The sequence below is a fragment of the Pygocentrus nattereri genome, chromosome 21 (assembly GCF_015220715.1).
Source record: "Pygocentrus nattereri isolate fPygNat1 chromosome 21, fPygNat1.pri, whole genome shotgun sequence".
In the NCBI taxonomy this organism is placed as follows: Eukaryota; Metazoa; Chordata; class Actinopteri; order Characiformes; family Serrasalmidae; genus Pygocentrus; species Pygocentrus nattereri.
Window position 1 is genome coordinate 16,811,824 of NC_051231.1, and position 22,698 is coordinate 16,834,521.

At 38.8% G+C, this 22,698-nt stretch overlaps 1 protein-coding gene across 1 annotated transcript; it reads left to right on the forward strand.

Moving 5' to 3' along the window:
* The first annotated feature begins 1,155 nt into the window (after nucleotides 1-1,155).
* On the forward strand, nucleotides 1,156-22,507 carry acad9 (acyl-CoA dehydrogenase family, member 9). Its single transcript, XM_017692835.2, has 18 exons — nucleotides 1,156-1,389; nucleotides 2,194-2,287; nucleotides 4,593-4,694; nucleotides 5,083-5,189; nucleotides 7,230-7,330; nucleotides 7,427-7,505; nucleotides 8,735-8,909; nucleotides 10,720-10,793; nucleotides 11,736-11,811; nucleotides 11,912-11,982; nucleotides 12,129-12,248; nucleotides 13,337-13,465; nucleotides 13,772-13,851; nucleotides 13,943-14,069; nucleotides 14,700-14,777; nucleotides 16,684-16,812; nucleotides 19,324-19,396; nucleotides 19,983-22,507. The coding sequence occupies exons 1-18, from the start codon at nucleotides 1,219-1,221 to the stop codon at nucleotides 20,081-20,083; spliced, it is 1,887 nt and encodes a 628-aa protein (XP_017548324.1). The 5' UTR covers nucleotides 1,156-1,218; the 3' UTR covers nucleotides 20,084-22,507.
* Nucleotides 22,508-22,698: the final 191 nt, after the last annotated feature.

Genomic DNA, 22,698 nt, shown 5'->3' on the forward strand with positions numbered 1-22,698 from the left:
ACAACCCACACCATAATCCCCCCCTCCACCAAACTTTACACTTGGCACAATGCAGTCAGACAAGAACTGTTCTCCTGGCAACCACCAAACCCAGACTCTTTCATCGGATTGCCAGATGGAGAAGCGTGATTCATCACTCCAGAGAACATGTCTCCACTGCTCTATAGTCCAGTGGCAGCGCTTTACACCACTGCATTTGATGCTTTGCATTGCACTTTGTGATGTAAGGCTTGGATGCAGCTGCTCGGCCATTCCATGAAGCTCTCTACACACTTTTCTTGAGCTAATCTGAAGGCCACATGAAGTTGAAGTCTGTAGTGATTGACTCTGCAGAAAGTTGCCAACCTCTGCACTATGTGCTTCAGCATCCGCTGACCCCACTCTGTCATTTTACGTGGCCTACCACTTTATGGCTGAGTTGCTGTCATTCCCAATCGCTTCCACTTTGTTATAATACTACTGATAGCTGACTATGGAATATTTAGTAGCGAGGAAATTTCACGACTGGACTTCTTGCACAAGTGACATCCTATCACAGTACCATGCTGGAATTCACTGAGCTCCTGAGAGCGACCCACTCTTTCACAAATGTTTGTAGAAGCAGTCTGCAGACCTAAGTGCTTGGTTTTATACACCTGTGGCCATGGAAGTGATTGGAAGACTTGAATTCAATGCTTTGGATGGGTGAGTGAAAATCTTAGGCAATATAGTGTATGGTCTGAGATGGTCCTAGTGGGTTATAACTATGTTCACTCTCCAAGCACATACCACTAACATACCACCACCACAACATCAATGTCACTGCAGTGCTTAGAATGATCCACCACACACATAATACCTGCTCTGTGGTGGTCCTGTGGGGGTCCTGACCATTGAAAGATTAGGGTGAACAAAGTATCAGAGAAACATGGACTACAGTCTGTAAATGCAGAACTACAAAGTGCACCTATATAGTAAGTGGAGCTGATAAAAAGGACAATAGCTGTAGAAACAAGGAGGTGTAGCTAATGAAGTGACAGGCTAGTGTGAGAACCTGGCTATCTCACTCTGGGTTGCAGGCCTCACGCTCTTCTCTTGCTGCTGCCCTCTAGAGGTACAAAACATGAGCTGCAGTGAGTTTTTTAGGCTCATGTTGTCATCTCAGTGCGACAGAAACGGGTGAAAGGTAGCAGCGAAGATACTGGAAGGAGACAGCGGGACACCCTGTTGTCCGCCAAGATGAATTTCGGTAAAATGTTAGGTTTTTCCAGGTCGGTAAAAGTCAGTAAATGTTTACTTGCTTCTCCGGCGCGACGGTTAGCAGCTCCGCTTCAAACTCAGCGTTGCATGAGGACGAGTGTGAGGAGTTTAGCCTATGCTAAAGATCTGTTTCTGGGAAAAGTCAACAAGGTAAAGTGACCAAAGTCTTCAGTTACAACAGCAAGTCTATGTGTGTGTATTCCGTGTATTTGTGAAACTTTTCACTTACCGGTCACTTCATGACTGACACCTGGCGTGATGCTCAAGCTGAAGCGTAACGTGTAGACCGTTGATGCACAACTTAAAATGCGTCGTAGTTTTGTTTATTACACCAATTTTCTCTAAAATATAGCTAGCTATCTTGGCCGTTAGAGAAAGCTGCTTGGGTTGCTTTTGCTGAAGCATGAAAATGCCATAAATAGTTTTCTAGTGCTGTTTTTCTCTCCGTGTTATGGAGTGGAATCACTACAGTGAAAAAAGCAGCACCTCTATTGTTCATACTTTATTTGGAAGGCTCGCTGTTGGTGCTGTACAGATACCTGAATCATTAATACACTTTCGTGGGAGAAGATGTAGGTTTTGCTTTGACGTTAAGGTCGGGGTTAGGTTTAGGGATGGATTTAATTCTTAACTCTTTCACAATGAACTTGAAATTCAATTTCATTTGAATGGATATTTAGTTGAATGTTACTTAAAGACAGACTGGGCATTGACAAAGCATCTACAGTGCACCCTCTACAGAGAACATACTTAAAGCACTACATAGACATTGCCATTTTTTTAACATATTATAACTTTTTCACTTAGAAATTTGACCAGAAGTCCTTAAAGTTGCATTGCATACAGCTGTATTTTTTATTTACTGTTTTACTGCTGCTGATTATGTGAACAGCCTTTTATTTAATGGATAAGTGTTTTATTTTCATACACTCACTTATGCTCTTTCTTGTGTAGAGTGAGGTCTTTCCCTACCCAGAAATTAGTAATGAAGAATTAGAGGAGATCAATCAGTTTGTGCCCCCAGTAGAGAAGTTTTTCGGTGAAGACGGTGAGTAAAGTGAAGAATGACACTGATCTTACTCTGACTTTGAGGTGGGCAGTATGGCATAGAATATGACTTGGAGGTGGGTGATCTGATATCACAAAACTTTCTCACAATATTTTGAATCATTCAAGCATTTGGCATGATGCCTTGCACTTAGTCCAGTTAAAGGAGGACAAATTGTAATCTCTTTGTAATGAAACATGCTGTTGGTCAGATATACATGATTATATTGTGACAATTTATTACATTTATAATATATAATATATAATACACACACACTCACTGGCCACTTTATTAGGTATACCTTAATAGTAAAAGGTTGCCTTCAGAACTGCCTTAATTCTTCATGGCATACTTTCAACAAGGTGTTGGAAACATTCCTCAGAGATTGTGGTCCATATTGACATGATAGCATCACGCAGTTGCTGCGGATTTGTAAGCTGCACGTCTATGATGCGAATCTCCCATTCCACCACGTCCCAGAGGTGCTCTATTGGGTTGAGATCTAGTGACTGTGGAGGCCATTGGAGTACAGTGAACTCACTGTCATGTTCAAGTAACCAGTTTGAGATGATATGAGCTTTGTGACATGGTGCTTTATCCTGCTGGATGTAGCCATCAGAAGATGGGTACAGTGTGGTCATAAAGGGATGGACATGGTCAGCAACAATACTCAGGTAGGCTGCGGCATTTGAATGATGCTCAGTTGATACTAAGGCGCCCAAAGTGTGCCAAGAAAATATCCCCTACACCATTACACCACCACCACCACCAGCGTGAACCATTGATACAACGCAGGATGGATCCATGCTTTCATGTTGGTTACGACCCTACCATCTGAATGTCACAGCTGAAATCGAGACTCGTCAGACCAGGCAACATTTTTCCAGTCTTCTATTGTCCAATTTCAGTGAGGCCGTGCGAATTATTGTCTCAGTTTCCTGTTCTTAGCTGACAGGAGTGGCACCCGGTGTGGTCTTCTGCTGCTGTAGCCCATCTTCTTCAAGGTTCCACGTGTTGTGCGTTCAGAGATGGTATTCTGCATTCCTTGGTTGTAACAAGTGGTTATTTGAGTTGCTGTTACCTTTCTATCATCTCAAACCAGTCTGTCCATTCTCCTCTGACCTCTCACATCAACAAGGCATTTTCGTCCACACAACTGCTGCTCACTGGATATTTTCTCTTGTATGTGTATGTGTATGTATGTATGTATATATATATATAGTATGTATATGTATGTATGTGTGTGTGTGTGTATGTGTGTGTGTGTGTATATATATATATATATATATATATATATATATATATATATATATATATATATATATATATATATTGTATGTATGTATGCGCGCCATACTGCCCAGGCCGAGTCTGACACCATTTCACTGTTTTTATGGCATCTGCTTGTGTCAGGCTGTCCCCATAAGTGACTTTTGCTTTAGTTTCCATACGTAAACAGAGCAAGCACAGCCGTGTATGTAATATCAAGATGAGAAAATCTGTATTGATGGGTATCAGTATATGAGGCCAAAATCAGCAGAAAATGCTGGATCCAGATGTCAAAGAGGGGAAAAAATAAGGAAGTGCTTCTGTAGCTTGAAATAGTGCTTACTCAAATTATGTGATGTAATGTTAGCTGTGAATTTCTTCCTCTGAGTGTTTGGGTAGTTTGAGCATGATGTATGCAGATGCTCGAGCAGAATGCTACCATTTTTTTCTATATTTCAGCTTAGTATAGATCTCAACAATTAAATTAAGTAATGAGTTATGAGTTAAGTAAAGAGTTTAATGTGAAATCAATCATTGAGGAGCCTTCGAACCAGGGGTCCTAATGTTTGCAACATAGATATAATCATTTTATTGTTTATCCAGAACCACCTGGAAAACTACACGTTCCTTTGATATGTAATGTTGTTAATGGTAAAATGGTAAAATAGTGGTAAATTTGGGGGGGGTGGGGACGGGGGATTAGGGACTGTTTTGCCTTACAGTGTGTGAGGTAGCTTTAAGAGACAATAAACTCTGGCCATCTGGTTCCTGTCACCACCACTGTGACTTAGTAAGTTTCTCTAGTACAGAGCATTTCACACCAAACCATTCTGTAAGACTTTGTTTACATCTTAATCATTTGATTATGCAGAAAAATTGGTGCAGTTCCCCTTTAAATGAAGAAAATAAAAAATGTTTAAGCTTTGTAGTTTTTAAAGATTGTGATCAACCAGTACTCAAGGTTTTAATATTAGTATTGGAACTGGAAAAGAAAATTGATATTGTGTCATCTTTAAATATTACATATCTTTCTTAGTTGATTCAAAGAAGATTGATGAGGAAGCCCATATCCCTGTTGAAACGCTAGCTGGCCTGAAGGCTCTCGGGCTGTTTGGGATCCAAATACCTGAGGAGTATGGTAAGACCAGGCAAATGTCTTCTGTGAAGATCATTTTATAAATTATTTTATGAGCCTATAAACAGGTAGTGTCACTTCTTTCAAAGCTCAACTCAAAACATTACACTTTTAATTTGTCCTCGTTTTTTCTTACTATTTTGGGTCTTGCTTTCTGTATGTCTATGTTTATAGTATCTACCCCATTGTAAAGTGAATTATTATTCAATTATTATTCAATAATAATTATTATTTTTGTAAAATATGTATTAATCCCAGATAGAAAAGTTACCCAATGACACATCAACAATAAAGTGAAACAACTAGACAGCTGGATTGGTCTGAAGCTAAAAGTGCTCTGATGTCATTAGTTAGACTTTCAGTTGTGTTCAAGGTGTGTTTTTCTCTGTAGGTGGCCTCGGCCTGTCAAATACGATGTATGCCAGGTTAGGAGAGATTACGTCCATGGATGGAGCCATTGCCGTCACTCTTGCGGCACATCAAGCCATTGGTTTGAAGGTTTGATTCTTTCTGTGTTTCTCGGTATCGTGAGGGGTGAGGTTATTGTGCATATTCACTCAGTCAGTCTCATGTTGTCTTTGTTGTCAGACAAAAAGGTACCTATAGTCTTTTGTTCTTGTACATCTAAGAGCTGTTATCAACATTTAGATCATTTGATTCTTAACACATCTTACAAACAAACAGTTTTGTAGATCCTGTAGTTGATTAGGTGGTCCTTGCTATTCGTAAATGCATTGTGATGCTGATTCAAATTGTTTAATCATTTAGTCTCAATCTTCAAACAGTTGATCAGGTGAACTCCTGCTCTCCTGAAAACATGTAGCCTTTTGTGGATAAGATTAGACACCCCTGTTTTTTATCTGATAAGATCATAATTAGCATTGGGATAGCTTCTGAAAAAATAGTAGTTAGCTACTTTGTAGCTACTTTCCCAAAATTTGTAGCTAGCTACAATTTAGCTACTTTTCCAGGAAAAGTAGTGCACTACTTTTTAGCTGCTTTCCAAGCGTGACTGTCAGAATGTTTGTGACGGACAGTGCGAGCAATATGCTGCATTTATTCATGTGCCAGAAAGAAACATGCAATTGAAAAGCTGCACAGATACAAAAAGATCACCAAAAAGTGTAACCAACAATCTTAAATAACCAAAGGTGTGATATTCAACAGAAATGTAGACTAAGTGAAGGCAAAGTCAAGTCATTTCAGGTTTTCCTAACAAAAATCACTGAATACAAACCAAACAATTTTGTGCAAAGCATTGTCAACTGTTGAAATAAAACTGCTCCAATTTAAACATTTCAGAAAGATGTACAAACACGACAATCAGAGTCCTTTGTTAAACTTCAGTAACACTTCAGCCTCCAAATTCTCATCAGTGACTCTGACTCTGTTTGGGGTGAGAAACGGCCTGAATAATCTCTCCACTGCTGCAGAGCTGTTGCGGCTCTACAGCAGAGCTAGATTTTAAGTAAAATAACATAATAAACAATTAAATTTTTAAGTAAAATAACAATCATCCTTTACTTTAAAGTTATAATGCACAGTTCAAACACAGCTTTCACGATAAATGGTCTTAAACGCTGGAGTTAATGTAGAACTGCTAATTCACCCTTTAACGCTGAAGACTGACGCACAGAAGTCTGGACACCATGGCAACGCAGATAATGAAAAGGCAAAGAGAAAGATTTAAGATGAACATCAGTAATTTTGCTATAAATGGACTTAATTGCATTTATAAGCACTCAGCTAGTTTCCTCATACATGTAATCTGAAACAACTCGTGAAACTTAAGTCAGCTTCTCTTTCTCCTGCTTCTCATTTGAATTGTCCCGTTCTGCCTTAAATGGCACAGCAGTACAATCTGGTGCCTCGGTCACCATTTAAAGTGGAACGAAAAGCTGGAGGATGAGAAGCAACTTCAGCCTCATAAAAGGTCGAACTTTGAGAGACATTTTATAAGAAACCTGCGGAGAAGTTTCCTGACTGAGGTGCGAAAAAAAGTGGCTACAGCTGAGCTAAAGCTTAAAACAAAGCAAGTCTGTGTTTTCATTTCTATTATATTTTTAGCCTGTACCATCACATCACCACATACTGAGACTTGCAGCCAATATGGTAAAACGGACATAAAATGTTGTGGCTCCCAAGGTGGTTTCATTTTTGTTGAAAGGACAAAATAGCTCTTCTTAACATTTCAGTTGCCAACCCCTGAGCCAAGCTTACAAATAAGGGGTGATCGGCATATGGGGCCAATGCATGACCATTTGCTTGAACTGTCCGAACTACAAAAATTTGTAGTTATCTACCAAAAGTTGCACATTACTTAGCTACTCCCCTATCCCTGATCAAAATTTCACTCCAATAGACTTTGGTTCCTGCTCATGTCTGCACTTTGTGCTGTTCACTTTTTCAGTTTTTTTGAGGCCCAAATGTCAATTATCCAAAATATGTTTATCTGAAGTTTGCAACAAATAATGGAACATTATTCCCAAAATCAGTATTAATTTTTGCTTTTTAATTTTTGTGTTATTGTTGTGTTAGGGTATCCTGATGGCTGGAACTGACGAGCAGAAAGCTAAGTATTTGCCCCGACTGGCTTCAGGAGAGCATATAGCAGCCTTCTGTCTGACTGAGCCTGGAAGGTGTGGTTTATTTATAAGTAAACTGACAATTCATACTACATACATACTGAGACTCCTGAACTTTCTGAGTATTATAATCTCTCTTTTCTGTTTCAGTGGGAGTGATGCTGCCTCTATTCAAACCCGGGCTACATTGACTGAGGATGGGAAGCACTTCTTACTCAACGGCTCAAAGGTGGCTGTCATATTTAATCAGCCATAAGGCTTGCTAAGAGAGGGTAACTAATAGAATACCCTTTACACTTAGTGGTTCAAAGCACAATTTTTTTTAGCCATTCTCTAGCCCAGGGGTGTCCAATCTTATCCGCGGAGCACCAGTGTGGCTGCAGGTTTCTCTCCAACAAAGCACCTGATGAAATGTTTGAAGACTAAGACCAACTGATTAAACAAGTAGAATCAGCTGTGCTTCAGCTAGAGTTAAAACCTGCAGTCACCCAGGGCCCTTTGCAGATAAGTTTTTTGGGTGGTGGGCCACTGTCAGCGATGACACTGACATGTGTAAAAGCTTTTACACTGACCATCACACACAGCATCATGCCAATACTATGTCAGTGCTACTGCTGCTGTGACGATATGATGCCCTAATAATATCTAGTCAACAGTGGTTCTGTGGTCAGAAATTTACCACTGAAATTGTACTGAATTTGTGGACCTCAAATGTCAAGCCAAATCAAGAGGCTTTTATTGTCATTCCATCTATGTACAAGTAAACAGTGGAGTGAAATTATGTTCCTCCAGGAACAACACAGTGCAACAAGGAACAAAAAGTGCAAAGTGTGAACGTGCAGACATGGTGTGCAAACAAAAAATTAAACTAGACACAGTATAATAAATACAATAAATTAAACAGACAGGACAGTGCAGCACAGACACAGGCACACGTTTCTGGACATGGGTAATGAGAATAAGGTGCAAAGATATTTAACATGCTGTGATCTGTGAATCTCTCAGTCAGATGACAGACATAAACACAGCAGTCACTGGGGTAGTAAAACAGTGTAAACACAGCGTTGGTAGCAATGATCCAGATAGTGCAAGTAGAGCATCAAAGAGGTGAGTGTGTAGTTTATGGGGGGTGGTGTTAGATCAGTCCTTGTGAGTTTGAAAACTTGATTGCTTGCGAAACAAAGCTGATGCACAGTCTGGCAGTGGTGGCACAGATACTCCAGTACCTTCTGCCAGACAGCAGCAGGGAAAAAAGTCCATGTGAGGGATGGATAGGGTCGTCCACAATGCTAGTGGATTTCCGGATACATTGTGATTGGTGTTCATAAAGTGGGCATTGATTGGTACAAGGTAAATGTATCTGAAATAAGGTCTTGGTAAAATATTTAACTATGAATTTAATCTGTAAACACTGAACTCTGGTGTATATTTTATCAGTAATTTTGTTGTCCTTTTAAGATCTGGATTTCCAATGGTGGGCTAGCAGACATTATGACAGTGTTTGCTAGAACGGAGGTGTTGGACAAGGATGGCCAAAAGAAAGACAAAATTACAGCCTTCATTGTAGAAAAAGCATTTGGTGGGGTGACCAGCGGCAAACCAGAAGACAAACTGGGCATCCGAGGCTCCAACAGTGAGTTTACGCACTTCATGGTTTATATAATCAGTGCATTAGAATCAGAATCACTTAACTGGCTAAATACACTTGGCATGTAGTGTTGCACTGATAACTTATCAGTATCTGTTTGAGAAAAGCAAGTAATAAAAATGCTCACAGCAAAACATGTAATGCCAGTATTTCAAGGGCAGTCTCTATTTTTGGGTCATAGACCGGTTGAAACCACAAATTAGCGACAAATGAGCACAGATAACATACAAACAGGCCAAAACCCTAAATGGCTGTCTTTCTTTAAACCCTCATCCCACACTGCATAGACAGCTACAGTCTTAATGTTACTGCAGGTTGTTACTGACGGAGCGAACATTAGAAAGCTATATGGAGAGAACAGCTGGGGTAACAATAGACTTTAGCTTGGGCTTAGCATTTAGCACAGCAGGCTGCTATCTGTGCTAGTGTTTTGTGTAACACTTCCTGCAGTGCATCTCCATTGGTCAGCAGCATGGTGGAATGACGTGGTCTCATGGCCAGGTGCTTGCATCATGCCAAGAATCTGTGGCCCAACAGCTGCTACTGTCAGCATAAATGATGCACGGGGATTTAAACGCAAGTGTATGGGACAATGACTTTTGTGCATGAAATAACATTTAACACCATTTTTGCAGGGCCCAGAGAAGCTGTTATGTGTTTGTGCATATGTGCCACAGCTTTATCTATATATTGTTTAGTGTTTTTACTGTTTTGGACATTCAATTGTCAGATATACTTCCTATTATAAGTGAAAGGAAATATATTTGTATTATACAAAAATATGTTTTCTGAGTGGTTTTGTTGGGAAGTAAAGGATCAGTACCAGAAGGGTAAAAAGGGATATCCAAGTGATTTTATGTACAAAGAGTCTGTCTTAGTGAAATTGATGCTTACACAAATGGACAATAGAGTACAAGTATTAAAGAAATACACTATATTGCCAAAAGTATTCACTCACCCATCCAAATCATGGAATTAAGGTGTTCCAATCACTTCCATGGCCACAGGTGTATAAAACCAAGCACCTAGACATGCAGACTGCTTATACAAACATTTGTGAAATGTGGGTCGCTCTCAGGAGCTCAGTGAATTCCAGCGTGGTGCTGTGATAGGACGCCACATGTGCAACAATTCCAGCTGTGACATTTCCTCTACAGTCAGCTGTCAGTGGTATTATAACAAAGTTGAATGCAGTGGTGTAAAGCTCCGCCACTCTGGACTCTAGAGCAGTGGAGACTTACTTGACAAGAATGGGATGTCACTCAGTTTCATCTGCGTTTGAAGGTAGACAAGTGAATACTTCTGGCAATATAATGTATGTAAGGAATAAATACTACACCTAGCCATGAAAAAATTCACAGCATACATCCCCCATATGTAAACTCATTGTTCAGGACAAAAGAACCTTACTAATACAGAAAGCTTTCTTGAAACTAATACAGAAGCTTAGCTTCTTATAAAGTTTGCGGTGGAAAAAGTACGCTGTTCTTGATTCTGGATTCTGTGTGGAATTCATTTAGTGCTTATCATTATATACTATATAACAAATCTTGTTGGCCCACTCTATCTGCGCAAAGGGAGATTCACCGGCTACTTTTTATCTATAAGGCTTTCGTCAACCAGATGCCAGAGTAAATCACATCCACACTCACACTGAATAACAGACTGTACTGAACATGCTTGTTTTGTTACACACAATTCATATGATTTTATATAGGTGTATATACTGTAACAGATGCTAATTTTGTTTTGTAGATTAATGGATGATTTTTTTTTTGTTTGTGTTTTATTTTAGCTTGTGAGGTGACCTTTGAAGACACAAAGGTGCCAGTAGAGAATGTAATTGGTGAAGTTGGTGGTGGATTTAAGGTAACTCCGTTGCACAGCATGGACGTTAAAGTGCAGGCAATGAAGCAAATGAATGAGCCCAGGCTCTGCATTTCTTTATCATGTCTCAGGGTTTGATAAGCTTTGCTAAAATCCATTGGCAAAATGTGGTGCACAACTGACTTTTTTAAAAATCTAAATTTAGTGTTCATGTTTATTTTGTATGCTAGTGATAGATCACACTGTTCCAATAAATTATGAGTACTTTTTGTTGTGTGACTGAGGTTTGTAATAGGCTAAGCAGAAGGTTGACCAGTTTTAATGTTGTCAACAAGTTAACCCTTTCACCATTGTACGTGACATACTAATATTATGGCCAAAAAAGCAAGTTATTTTATCAAGCCGTATCAATGAAATCAAGCTATTGAGAGACACAAATAGAGGTAAAAAATCTTCAGATCCTACAAAAAATGATGAACCTCACAGCTTACAGTTAGAAGATTCAATCATGGATCTTTGATGTTGCTGTAAGGCAAGGTGAAGTTAACAAAACTTCACCTAATCCATCATTTCATACTAATATTTAATAAACATCATCTAAATTAATAGCACAGTAGCTATAAGTTATAGATACGGAAGTATTTTGGCAAAATGTTGTCTGCTGCAATTTGTGATTTGATTGAATGGGAAGTTTCTGTAATAATCTGGTATAACTTCACAACAGTTGCCACAAAAGAACAATTCAAAAGAATGTGGATGGAGCATAAATCGGGCAATTAGATGTTATTGAGCTTAGTGGTGCCCTGCGATGGACTGGCGACCTGTCCAGGGTTTATACTGCCTTCCACCCAATGACAGCTGGGATAGGCTCCAGCACCCCCGCGACCCTGAGGGAGAAGGGGCTCAGAAAGTGTGTGTGTGTGTGTGTGTGTGAACTTAGTGGTGTTTATTGTGTATGTACTCTGTGGTTGTGTATCTTTGCAGATTGCAATGAATATCCTGAATAGTGGAAGGTTTAGCATGGGCAGTGCAAGTGCAGGCATGATCAAGAGACTGATCGGTACGAACACATGAAACAGACTAGTTTGCGCTTACAAGACCGATGTGGTCATTCTTATATTGTTTTGTTGAGTTATATGTATATGTATATTGTTTTCCAGAGATGACCGCAGAATATGCAGGCACAAGGAAACAGTTCAACAGGAAACTTGCTGACTTTGGAATGATTCAGGTAATTGTTTTTGTTGTTTGATGGAAATGTCATGATGCAACAGTTTGAAATAAGAGTTGCTGATGAATTGTTCAGAGATTTAAACTCCTTGTAACACACAGTGGTTGGCTGACATTAAACATATTGCTTTGTTGTTTTTGGCACAGGAGAAGTTTGCCATCATGGCCCAAAGTGCCTTTGTGATGGAGAGCATGGCGTACCTGACTGCTGGAATGATGGACCGGCCTGGATTTCCAGACTGCTCTGTAGAAGCAGCTATGGTGAAGGTAAAGATGCTTTGGCACATGTTCTTTCTTTAGAACATAAAAAAAATACAATTCTGTTTGTCCTGAGCTATCCGTTGTAAGATCCATTCAAAATAAATTAAAGGGTTTTAAAGGACACCTGCCACAGACCTCTGTGGTTAGAATAAGACTACAAAATATACTTTTTGTTAGGCTGTAATATACAAATAAGCCCCTACCAATCACGAGGCTCCTTACTGTGTACTGGAAGCATCTTTATAAAGGGTTTCTGTGAGCTCTGAATCAAGACATTTATGTAGCACAATAAATGTAAACTAAAAAGCGTTTCCTTGGTAATTTGTCCATATCATTCAGCCCTAGTTGAGAAGGGTGGCTTAGACATTTATGACAAAGGTCCTCAGTCACATGCAGTATTGGTCATTCAGTACTCTCTTCTTATGATCTTGCTTGAGGTGTTAATAGGCTTCACAGATTGCTGAAGAAGAAGAATAGCCCTCACCTATCCCAGAATTTTAGGCATTGTGCAATAGAGGAGACATAGATTGCATCTGAATCTATGTCATATTTATGATGCATCACAGTAGTGTTTGTAATTTGCAGCAGTGACTGAAAACATAGTGGAGAATATCAAGTACATTCTTTTAAACCCACATTGCACTGCAGTAGGTCATGTACAAAGAGTGCACCCAAAAGGACATGCTAAAATGCGGACTGTGCAAAAGAAAGTCATATTTAAATGTGTTCCCTGTAACTTATTTTCACTTAGAAAGTTCTAAAGGACAGTATTACTTCTTGTACTATAACCACTGACATGTTGATGTGACATCCAGAAATGCAACTTGAGAAAAGTGGTAGCTCTTAAGAATTTCTGACGTTCTGAATTGGAATTATGGGTTTGATGGATATTCAAATGGATTTTTTTTTTTGCTTTGAAATTAAGAGGTTTCCCAGGTCCTACTTGGTCATGGACTCATAGATAGTAAGTTACAACTGCCAGCGACTAACATTCAGCTGAATATTGGGCAAGAAAGAAGAAAATAAAGGAGAGGGGGGTGGGTATATTATTGATGTTTGTGTGTGTGGGTGTGTGTGGGTGTGTCTGTCTTCAGGTGTTCAGCTCCGAGGGTGGCTGGGTGTGTGTGAGTGAGGCACTGCAGGTGTTAGGAGGAGTGGGATACACGAAGAATTATCCTTTTGAGCGCTACCTCAGAGACTGCAGGATCCTGCAGATATTTGAGGTATTTTGGTTTGTAATATTAGGAGTTCAGTGCTGTCATAAAGCCCTGTTTATTTTGTTTTTCTGATCTTTACATTATGTGAGCATTTCATGACTATTAAATGGTCCAAAGATACTTGAAAAATAAATCTCATTAGAATTAAGAATGATAAATTAAGAATGATTATTCCTTATACCCTAAAGCTGCCATTTTAGAAATACAAGAATATATCAACATGGATTTATTGAAATGCTTTTTTCCCCATTTAGAAACTTACATTTTGACCACTAGAGGTCATAACATGAAATGTTATGTCTTATCTTTTAGGGAACAAATGAGATCCTGAGGATGTACATCGCTCTTACAGGAATGCAGTATGCTGGTAAAATACTAACAGGAAAAATTAAGTATGTATAAACAATAAATAACAGAGAATGCTTTTTCACCGTTAAAGACTGATATGAGAAAAACTGATGCTGGTGCTGTTCTCTCCTTTAGGGAGATGAAGAAGGGAAATGTCGGTGTGGTGTTTGAAATACTGGGGAAGAAGCTGAAGGGCTCTCTGGGAAGGAACGTTGACTTCGGCCTAACTGGCAAAGACGGCGTGGTGCACCCCAGTTTAACAGTACTCTATCTTACCTACTCATTTATGCTTTTGTATCATCGATCTAAGACAAATGTATCTATAAAATCTGTACTGATATATTATTAAACATTTATTTAACTGAATAATAATTTAACTTAAGATTTAATTTAATAATAAACATTTTGTTAACACCAAGAATCTAAGAAACTGTAAACATGTTCAGAGATGTGTTCAAAAATATTTTGTTAGTTCAGTTAAAGATTGTTCATTGATTCAGTGAAATATGATTTGAATGTTTTGTAGCTATAAACAGATTTTTACATACATGTTTATCTATATCTATCTATCTTATCTATATAGGCTTGTGACAATCACATAAACACAAATTGTTGTGTTTGTCAGAGTCCCTTGTACATTTACCATTGTCTCTCTTATTCCTGTTCTTTTTGTATGCTCTGTAAAGGAGCTTGAAATAAATAGTTGTATATGTGTGTAATAATCTAGTACCTTTCATGTTAGACAGTGTCCATTAAACCGTAGCTCTGCCTTGATCTGTGAGTGATGCATCATTACGGGTGACATTTTGCCTCTCACAGATCTTTAAGCTTGTGGGGTCTGGTAACATTGTCCAACTCACACTGCTGGAAATTGTCATTGTGTCTCCCACAGGAAAGCGCCAAAATGTTTGAACAGAATGTGGCTCTTTTCGGGTCCACTGTGGAAAGTCTGCTGTACAGATATGGAAAGGTAAACTCTTCCTAAAGGCTTTTGGAGTGTATCTGACATTTTATTTACTCTTCCATGCAAGCCGTGTACACACAGACACACAGATGAATGGATGATGGAGTCATGAAGTGATGGATAGGTGGATGGATAGAGGCAAATCAAAGGACAGACAAAGAAATGATGGATGGAGGGATGAGTGGGGAGAAATATGAACAAACAGAAAGAGAGGGGCATAGAGAGATACACCAATCAGGCATAACATTATGACCACCTACTTGTTTCTACACTCATTGTCCTTTTTATCAGCTCCATTTACTATATAGGTGCACTTTGTAGTTCTACAATTACAGACTGTAGTCCATCTGTTTCTCTGCATACTTTGTTAGCCCCCTTTTACCCTGTTCTTCAGTGATCAGGATCCCCATGGACCCTCACAGAGCAGGTGTTGTTTGGATGGTGGATCATTCTCAACACTGCAGTAACACTGACGTGATGGTGTGTTAGTCTGTGTTGTGCTCGTCTGTGTGGATCAGACACAGCAGTGTTGCTGGAGTTTTTAAACACCTCAGTGTCACTGCTGGACCGAGAATAGTCCACCAAGCAAAATTATCCAGCCAACAGCGTCCTGTGGGCAGCATCCTGTGACCACTGATGAAGGACTAGAGGACAAACTGTGCAGCAGCAGATGAGCTATCGTCTGTGACTTTACATCTACAAGGTGGGCCAACAAGTTAATGGAGTGGACAGTGAGAGGTGTTTAAAAACACCAGCAGTACTGCTGTGTCTGATCCACTCATACCAGTGCAACACACTAACACACCACCACCATATCGATGGTGAAATAGATGGACAGAGACAGGGATGGATGCTGGATGAACAGACAGGGATTGATGAATGACAGAGGGATGGATGGATGGATGAGGTGGGAAGACATGCAGACAGGGAGGGATAGATGGGGAGAAGTTTGGAGAAATGGATGGTGGGTAAATAGACAGACACGCATGAACCGACTTACAGAGTCTGGCGGATGGACGTATTGCAAAAAATGAAACTGCAAAGTTACAGCAGCAACTAGAGAACCGTACAAATCACATACATCTGTGACTTCAACACTAAAGGTTTAAGTTGCATTGCAGAAAATCTCTGGCCAAAACAAACTGCTCTTTCTTTCCTCACTGGGAATTAATTCCTCATTTAATCATTTCCTCTGTGCATTTTTGGAATACCTCTGGAAAAACCGTGCTGTATGTTTAACGTCCTGGAGTGTGTTGCTGGTTGCTGTAGAGAGGTGCAGGGTAATTAGTGTGGGCTTGTAGAGCACTGGAGGGACCCAGCTAGTCCCTTCTTTCCTGTTACACTGAGGTAATGCCATGGCCTCATGTGTGGGACAGCTGTTCCCCCGTCTCTCTCTTTTTCAATGACAACAAAGCCCATACTATTGTAATCAGGACTTGTAATAAGCCCTGGAAAGACTTCAGATTTCCAAATGCTGTTTTATCCCCTCCTCTGTAACTTTTTTTTTTTCATTTTTAATTTCATGTGAAGGAAACATTTAAAATTAAATAAATCTTATAACCACAACACTCACATCTGCACTCATGGACTATGGCAAGTTCATGGAGAATCACAGAAAATCTGCATGTTTTATAAATATTCAGTTCATTTTCATAGGCTTTATTTGACAAGAAATACATGTTCAGAGTTGGGTGAAAACACCATAATACCATTTCAAAACACCGGCTGCCCTTCACAGTGTGTGAATGCACTCTGAAGAATGAAACAATAGAAATGGTTGAAGATCAAGAAGTTATTAAAACTATGCATTCATACTCATTCACAGTTACTACTTCAGAGGAACTGGGCTGTTATGACTTATTTTATGGAATGGTTTTCATTCTTGTCAGCTGTATGGTACTTTGTGTTTCAGACTATTGTGGATGAACAGTTGGTGTTGAAGAGGGTCGCTGATACACTTATTAACCTGTATGCCATGACAGCCGTCCTGTCCCGAGCCAGCCGCTCTATTAGCGTCGGCCTGCGGAACCACGATGACGAGGTAACCAACCAGCTCTAGCATTCCAAAAACAATTTTTACACCACAGTATTTTAACCAAGCTTTCTCTCAGTACATCTAAACCAAGCTTTTCTCCAGAGAATTTCAATTAAGCTTTATCCCAAAACATTTCACCCATAATGCATATTGACCCTTTCAGCCCCAGTACATTATGTACTAGTTCACTGGATGTCACCACTTATTGATTAAAATCATTTTAATTACACAACATCTAAAACGAGATACCCCATCTAAAACTTTACCCCAACTTATTTTATCCCTAATACATCTAAACCAAACTTTACTCCAAGGAATTTCTACCCCAGTACATCTAAAGCAAGATTTCCCCCAAAGCATTTCTATCCCACTACATCTAAAGAAAGCTTTACCCCAAAGTTTTTCCATCCCAATACATTTTAACCAAGCTTTACTCCAAAGAATTTCAACCCACTACGTTCAAAACAAGCCTTGCTGCAACCTGTTCCCACCCGTGAACCTCTAAATCAAAGCACTTCTGCCCAAGTACATCTGAACTGAGCTTTACCCCAAAGCATTTCAACCCCAGTATATCTAAACCAAGCTTTAACACAAAGTATTTTAAACCCAGAATATCTAAACAAAGCTTTAACACAAAGTATTTTAAACCCAGAATATCTAAACCAAGCTTTACCTAAAAGCAGTTCAGGTTTTACCTAAAAGCATTTGAGTCAAGCTCCTGTTTTACTAAGGTCACAAGGTTATCCACACTAGCTAATGACAGCAGAGACAAAACTAAAAGGTCTCGCATGCCCCACAACTATGAGCCTTTTGTTTAGAAAAACCAAACGGGGGAAATCCAGAGACCTCCTTTCTACTAGACAGATGGATAGATTAATGAATAAAGGAAGGAAACAAGGAATGGAAGTCAAACACACAAAGGAAGGAAAGGAAGTAGAGGATAGGATACACACTTGGTGATAGAGTAAATAGAGGGAGTTGTTGATTCCTGACTGTTTGAATTGTACATGCAGATGAAGGTCTGTTTATAGGAATGTCACTGTATGGGCAAACAGTAAGATATTTCTCCAAAAATAGAATAGTAATGCCTACATACTGAGCTAGCAGAGCTTCAGGAAGTATCATCTTGAGTTTGGCCAGATATCAGATGTGACTGGTTTCTTTGTTAGAATATCAGGGACTTGCTGTGTCATGTTCTCTTATAAAGCATTCTTTTCAGGGTTTTTACATCTGATCGGCTGAGCTTCGTTCAAACCCTTTGTAAAATACTCATATATGATGTTTGTTAGCATTCATATGGGCACAAGAATGTGTTCCAAAAGTATCTTGTTTGGATTGGACTGTTTTGCTTCTATACCCAATTTACATCAAAAGAAACAATCCAAGCTCCTAGCAAATGACATCATTAAAAAGCTTAAAGCTATTTTACAAGAATTATATCATGGACAATGTTTATTGTATGTCAAATGTTTCACAGAAATATGACGGAGTTAAAAACAATATTGTATTGCATCAGTATCACAGTATATTAGAATATCCCCATTGAACAGAGCAATCGATTTGTCCATTGAAAAATCTTTGACTTATGTTGCTTGGCAACTGTTTCCTGTAGTAAACTAGCAACATTGCTTGGCAGAACACTGTTTATTACAGTCATTATTAATAATGAAATTTACTTATTGAATGTAACTTTTTTGCAGTTTTATAAAAAATTTACAAAATAAAAACAAAAACATGAGCCGTTACAGACTGTGTTCCTTGCTTAACACATCTTACTTATTTGAAAATCAGTGTAAATACAAACTTACCATTTACATGTAGGGTCATCATTGGGATCTGCTGCTTCTTCCTTCCCCCAAAACCATTTCAAAAAGTATCTTTATTTTTATGTGCCAATCAGAACGCAAGTAATGTTTTCTATGTAGACTTTCACCCTTTACAAGTTTACATTTGTTTTTTTTTTCATGCTGCAGCAACAAATGGATTTGGAAGGAAGCCCTTTATTGTTTTTTGCTGCATCAGAGTACAGTTTACCTACCTTTTGATACAGTAATGTTTGCTAGCTAAGAATGAAAGCAGTTGCAATCACACATTTACATCATTTTTGTAAACAAGGCTATCGGCGACTTTTCATATTTTGAACTCTTGGTTCGAAAACGGGGTTCAAGCACAATATGCAAATATAATGAAAGAGGAAAAACTATAGACATTTTAGCAGCTAGAACACGACTGATGGGCACTTGATTTTTTATTTTGGATGTTTGCCTAATTGTTTTGCTGGGAGATTGTAAAATGTGGGACAGCAGGTTTCTGAACAACACCTTTTTCACACCTCAAAAGTTTGTATTTCTGAACACATGATCTTGAACAATCTATATGCTTTAATGTATTCATTTCAATGACCTTCATTCTTAGCATCTCCTCAAGCTTACACTTTTACAGTTTTATCCACTTCCTTTGTCATACAAATGGTTCTAATTGAGCTCATGGGAAATGTGTTGTCCATGCCTGGTTTAGGTCTTACTCGCAAACACTTTCTGCAAGGAGGCATACTTCAAAAACAACTACTGGATGACTCAGCTGCAAAAAAGTGAGTACAACATCAAAATGTTAATTGGCTCCAGCCATAGTGAGTTTTATAGCACTTGCAAGACAAAAGCACCAGCATGTGGAATAGTTTTTTTACTTGACGCTACAAACCAAAGTCGCTCATCAACACTTGCATGCTCTCATCATACTGTTCCAATTAGCCTGAACCTAATCACTTTGGCTGAACCCTTTATAGTGAATTAAAGAATGCAGAAACTTTCCATTAGCTCTGCAGAACCATTGCACTGCGATGCATCAGTCTGAAGGTGGCTATTGCACTGCATCAATCCTATAATTAATTATAATGTTACTGAAAAAGTCACACATTCATTTTTTTTGGGAGGGGGGGGTGGGGGGGGGACCAGGGATCTCTTACCATTTGAGTGTCTTAAATGTAATCATAAACACTTGGTGTATTGACTTGTCCACTGTTGTGTAATTTCTTTAGTCATACTGTTTTTTTTCTGTTGTTTTTTTAATGAATATTGAATTGTGATAATTGATTTGTGGTAAATTGTAAGTGCTGTAAATGAACAAATGCACCGTAAGGTCAGAGATTTATAGTAATTAATGTGTTTTTGTTCTAGATTCCCCAGAGAACAATGATGCCAATTTAAAGAAGATTGCCCAGGCGGTCCTGGAAAAGCGGGCTTATACCTGCTCACATCCTCTTGACAGAACGTATTAAGCTGACTCTTGTATCTTCAGGAGACTGTACTTATAGGACTTATAGTATTTATTGCATTCTTATAGGATGTTAGGGTCCAGTTCTCAATTCTTACTGGCTGGTCCATTAGCAATGATGGCAATGCATCATTGCATCTATACATCCATCACAGTAAACCTCAGTCTAACCCACTCTCACTTACTAAAGGAATACTCCAGTGTTGTTTCATCTAATCTCTGTCTGCTGCATCTGTAATCTGACAATTATGATGCATTCTGCTTGTATTTAGAATTCCTGAGAAGTTCTAAGTTTTTACAAACTGATCACCATGGATACTTTAAAACAAGTACCCAGAACTACCACATTGCATTGCTGCAGTGCTGCAAAGTTGGATAAAACTTCATAAGATTAGCTTTGGTAAGACATTCTCAGTCTGTCTCATCATAATACCTGCGCTGGTGAGAGTAAAAAGGTAGTAGTTTTAAATTTGCATTATAAAGACACTTTCAAATGTTTATTCATAGAACTTAGCAACTGACGTTATGAAAGATGTGGCAACCTAGAGTATTCCTTTGATGTAGAAATGTTCATTTTAATATACTTGTATAAATATAATTTACTACATTGAGATTAAACTGATGGAACTGAGCTGATATCACCAGTATCAGCATGACCTTTAACATTTCTGACATTTCTCTTTTACTTTATTTGAAGAGGCTCCAATACCACCAAAGTGCTCCTTAATACAGTGGTTCTCAAGCCAGTTTAGAACTGTGGAACAGTCTGGTGGACTCTCCCCAATGACTGCTGAAACTCTGCCAAGTTCATCCTTCAAAACAGCCTTTTTATTGCATGTGTACAGTAACACTGTCGTTAGTTCTTGTTTCTGTGATATTGCTCCTAAGCTGAGTGTGGGCTGGCGTGGTTTGAGTAGGCTTCTGAAACGTGCAGTTTTTTCTCTTCATCTGTAAGAGTCAGGGCAGCCCGTTTTTGCTGAAAGGGGTGAGGTCTCCAGTGACATCTGTAAAAAGCAGACTGTTCCTTCAGTCATCTGAATTTATTTTGCCTTTTTTTTTTTTCTTCTCAGCAAACCAGGTGCACACACATACAGTACTGTGTAAAAGTCAGAGACCACACTTTCATTTATTTCATTTCCAGTTTATACAGTCAAAGTTATTCATTTGCCAGTATTGGGGTAAAACATGAAACATACATTCAACAGAAAATTCCACGCAAGCCCCAAATTGGGATAATTGCTTAGGACTTCAGTACTTGGTTTTTTCATGGTGACAGTTTTGGTGGTCTACCAGGTCCAATGTCTCTATATCTTTCAAATGTTTTTGAATTGCAGGTACGTGTACATGGTTTTATTCTTTTTTTTTTTTTCTTACTATCCTTTGACTTTGCCCTCTTCTATATGCAAGTGTAGTATATCAAAAAGTTCTGCTCTCCCCAGCTTTATATCCCTTTAGACATTTTAGATGCACATGGCAAAGAAATCTGCAGCTAAAGTGTTTGAATAGTTGGGTGTGTCCCTTTGAAGAGACACTAACAGTGTCCATAGCAGGTTTTCCGCCTGCCAGTTTTTTTGTGAATTTTGAAAAATGTGCCAAAAAAAAAACAGCATTAAAAAAGCCAGAAATTTGATTGATAAATAAATAAATAAACACCACCCAAATATTGGGAAAAAGTTTTACAATAGGACGTGGCTGAAAAATCAGAATATCGCTAAAGCGAAAAAGGGTGATGGAAAAGAGTTCAAATAACCAGTGACTTATCAAGCTGTGAGAAACGATTAGCCCTATAGATGTTGCGACCACAGCATGTAGTTTTTCAAAAGCTGCTTTCGTCATTCTGAAATGCCTAATCAAAAGCTTGTTTGCAAAAGGCTCTGCGCAGCAAGCTTACAGAATTGTCTGGTGTGTTTGCATTCTCAGATGCCAGGTGCACATGGTTAGGGTGGCACTGAGATTTTAGTCCTCATGAGGTGGGCCATTGCTTGTCCTGTCTAGCTGATTGGAATGATGGAACGTGGAGAAATAATGCTTTTGTTTTCTATTAAATATATGGCTTTTCCTGAAACTAAAAACTGAATAACAAATAATTAATAACTGGAAATAAATGAATAAATGAAAAGGACAATAGATATACTGCACTAATTGTGGGGCTTCAATCAAATGGGCCATCTTTACTCACCCAAGTTGGGACATGGAGTATTGGACTGTGTGGGTTGGGTTGGAGTTTGTATCCACTTGAGGCCTGTGGTTCCAGAAGAGTCCAGCTGATGTTGACCTGCTCTCTCTGTCTTTGTTGGATGTGTCAGTTTGCTGGGCCACAGAAAACACTGGCATGGGCTGAAAATACACTTTTTACTGAACTCTTTCTAATGTAGCACAATTACTTTAAATATTCCTGAGTGTGGGGTACATTAAAGTGCTAAATATACTTGATTTTAATCCTTGTCTCATTGTCATTGTCATATGCTTCTCTTTAAAGGAACAGTTCAGGGAAAAAAACACTCAGTATAACTTGTATACATTGAAGCAAAATGTTGTTCTCCTTTAGTTTTGCAATGGAGCTACAAGCCTAATGCAGTAATGGAAGATTATTACTTCATCATTACCCACTGAGTAGTA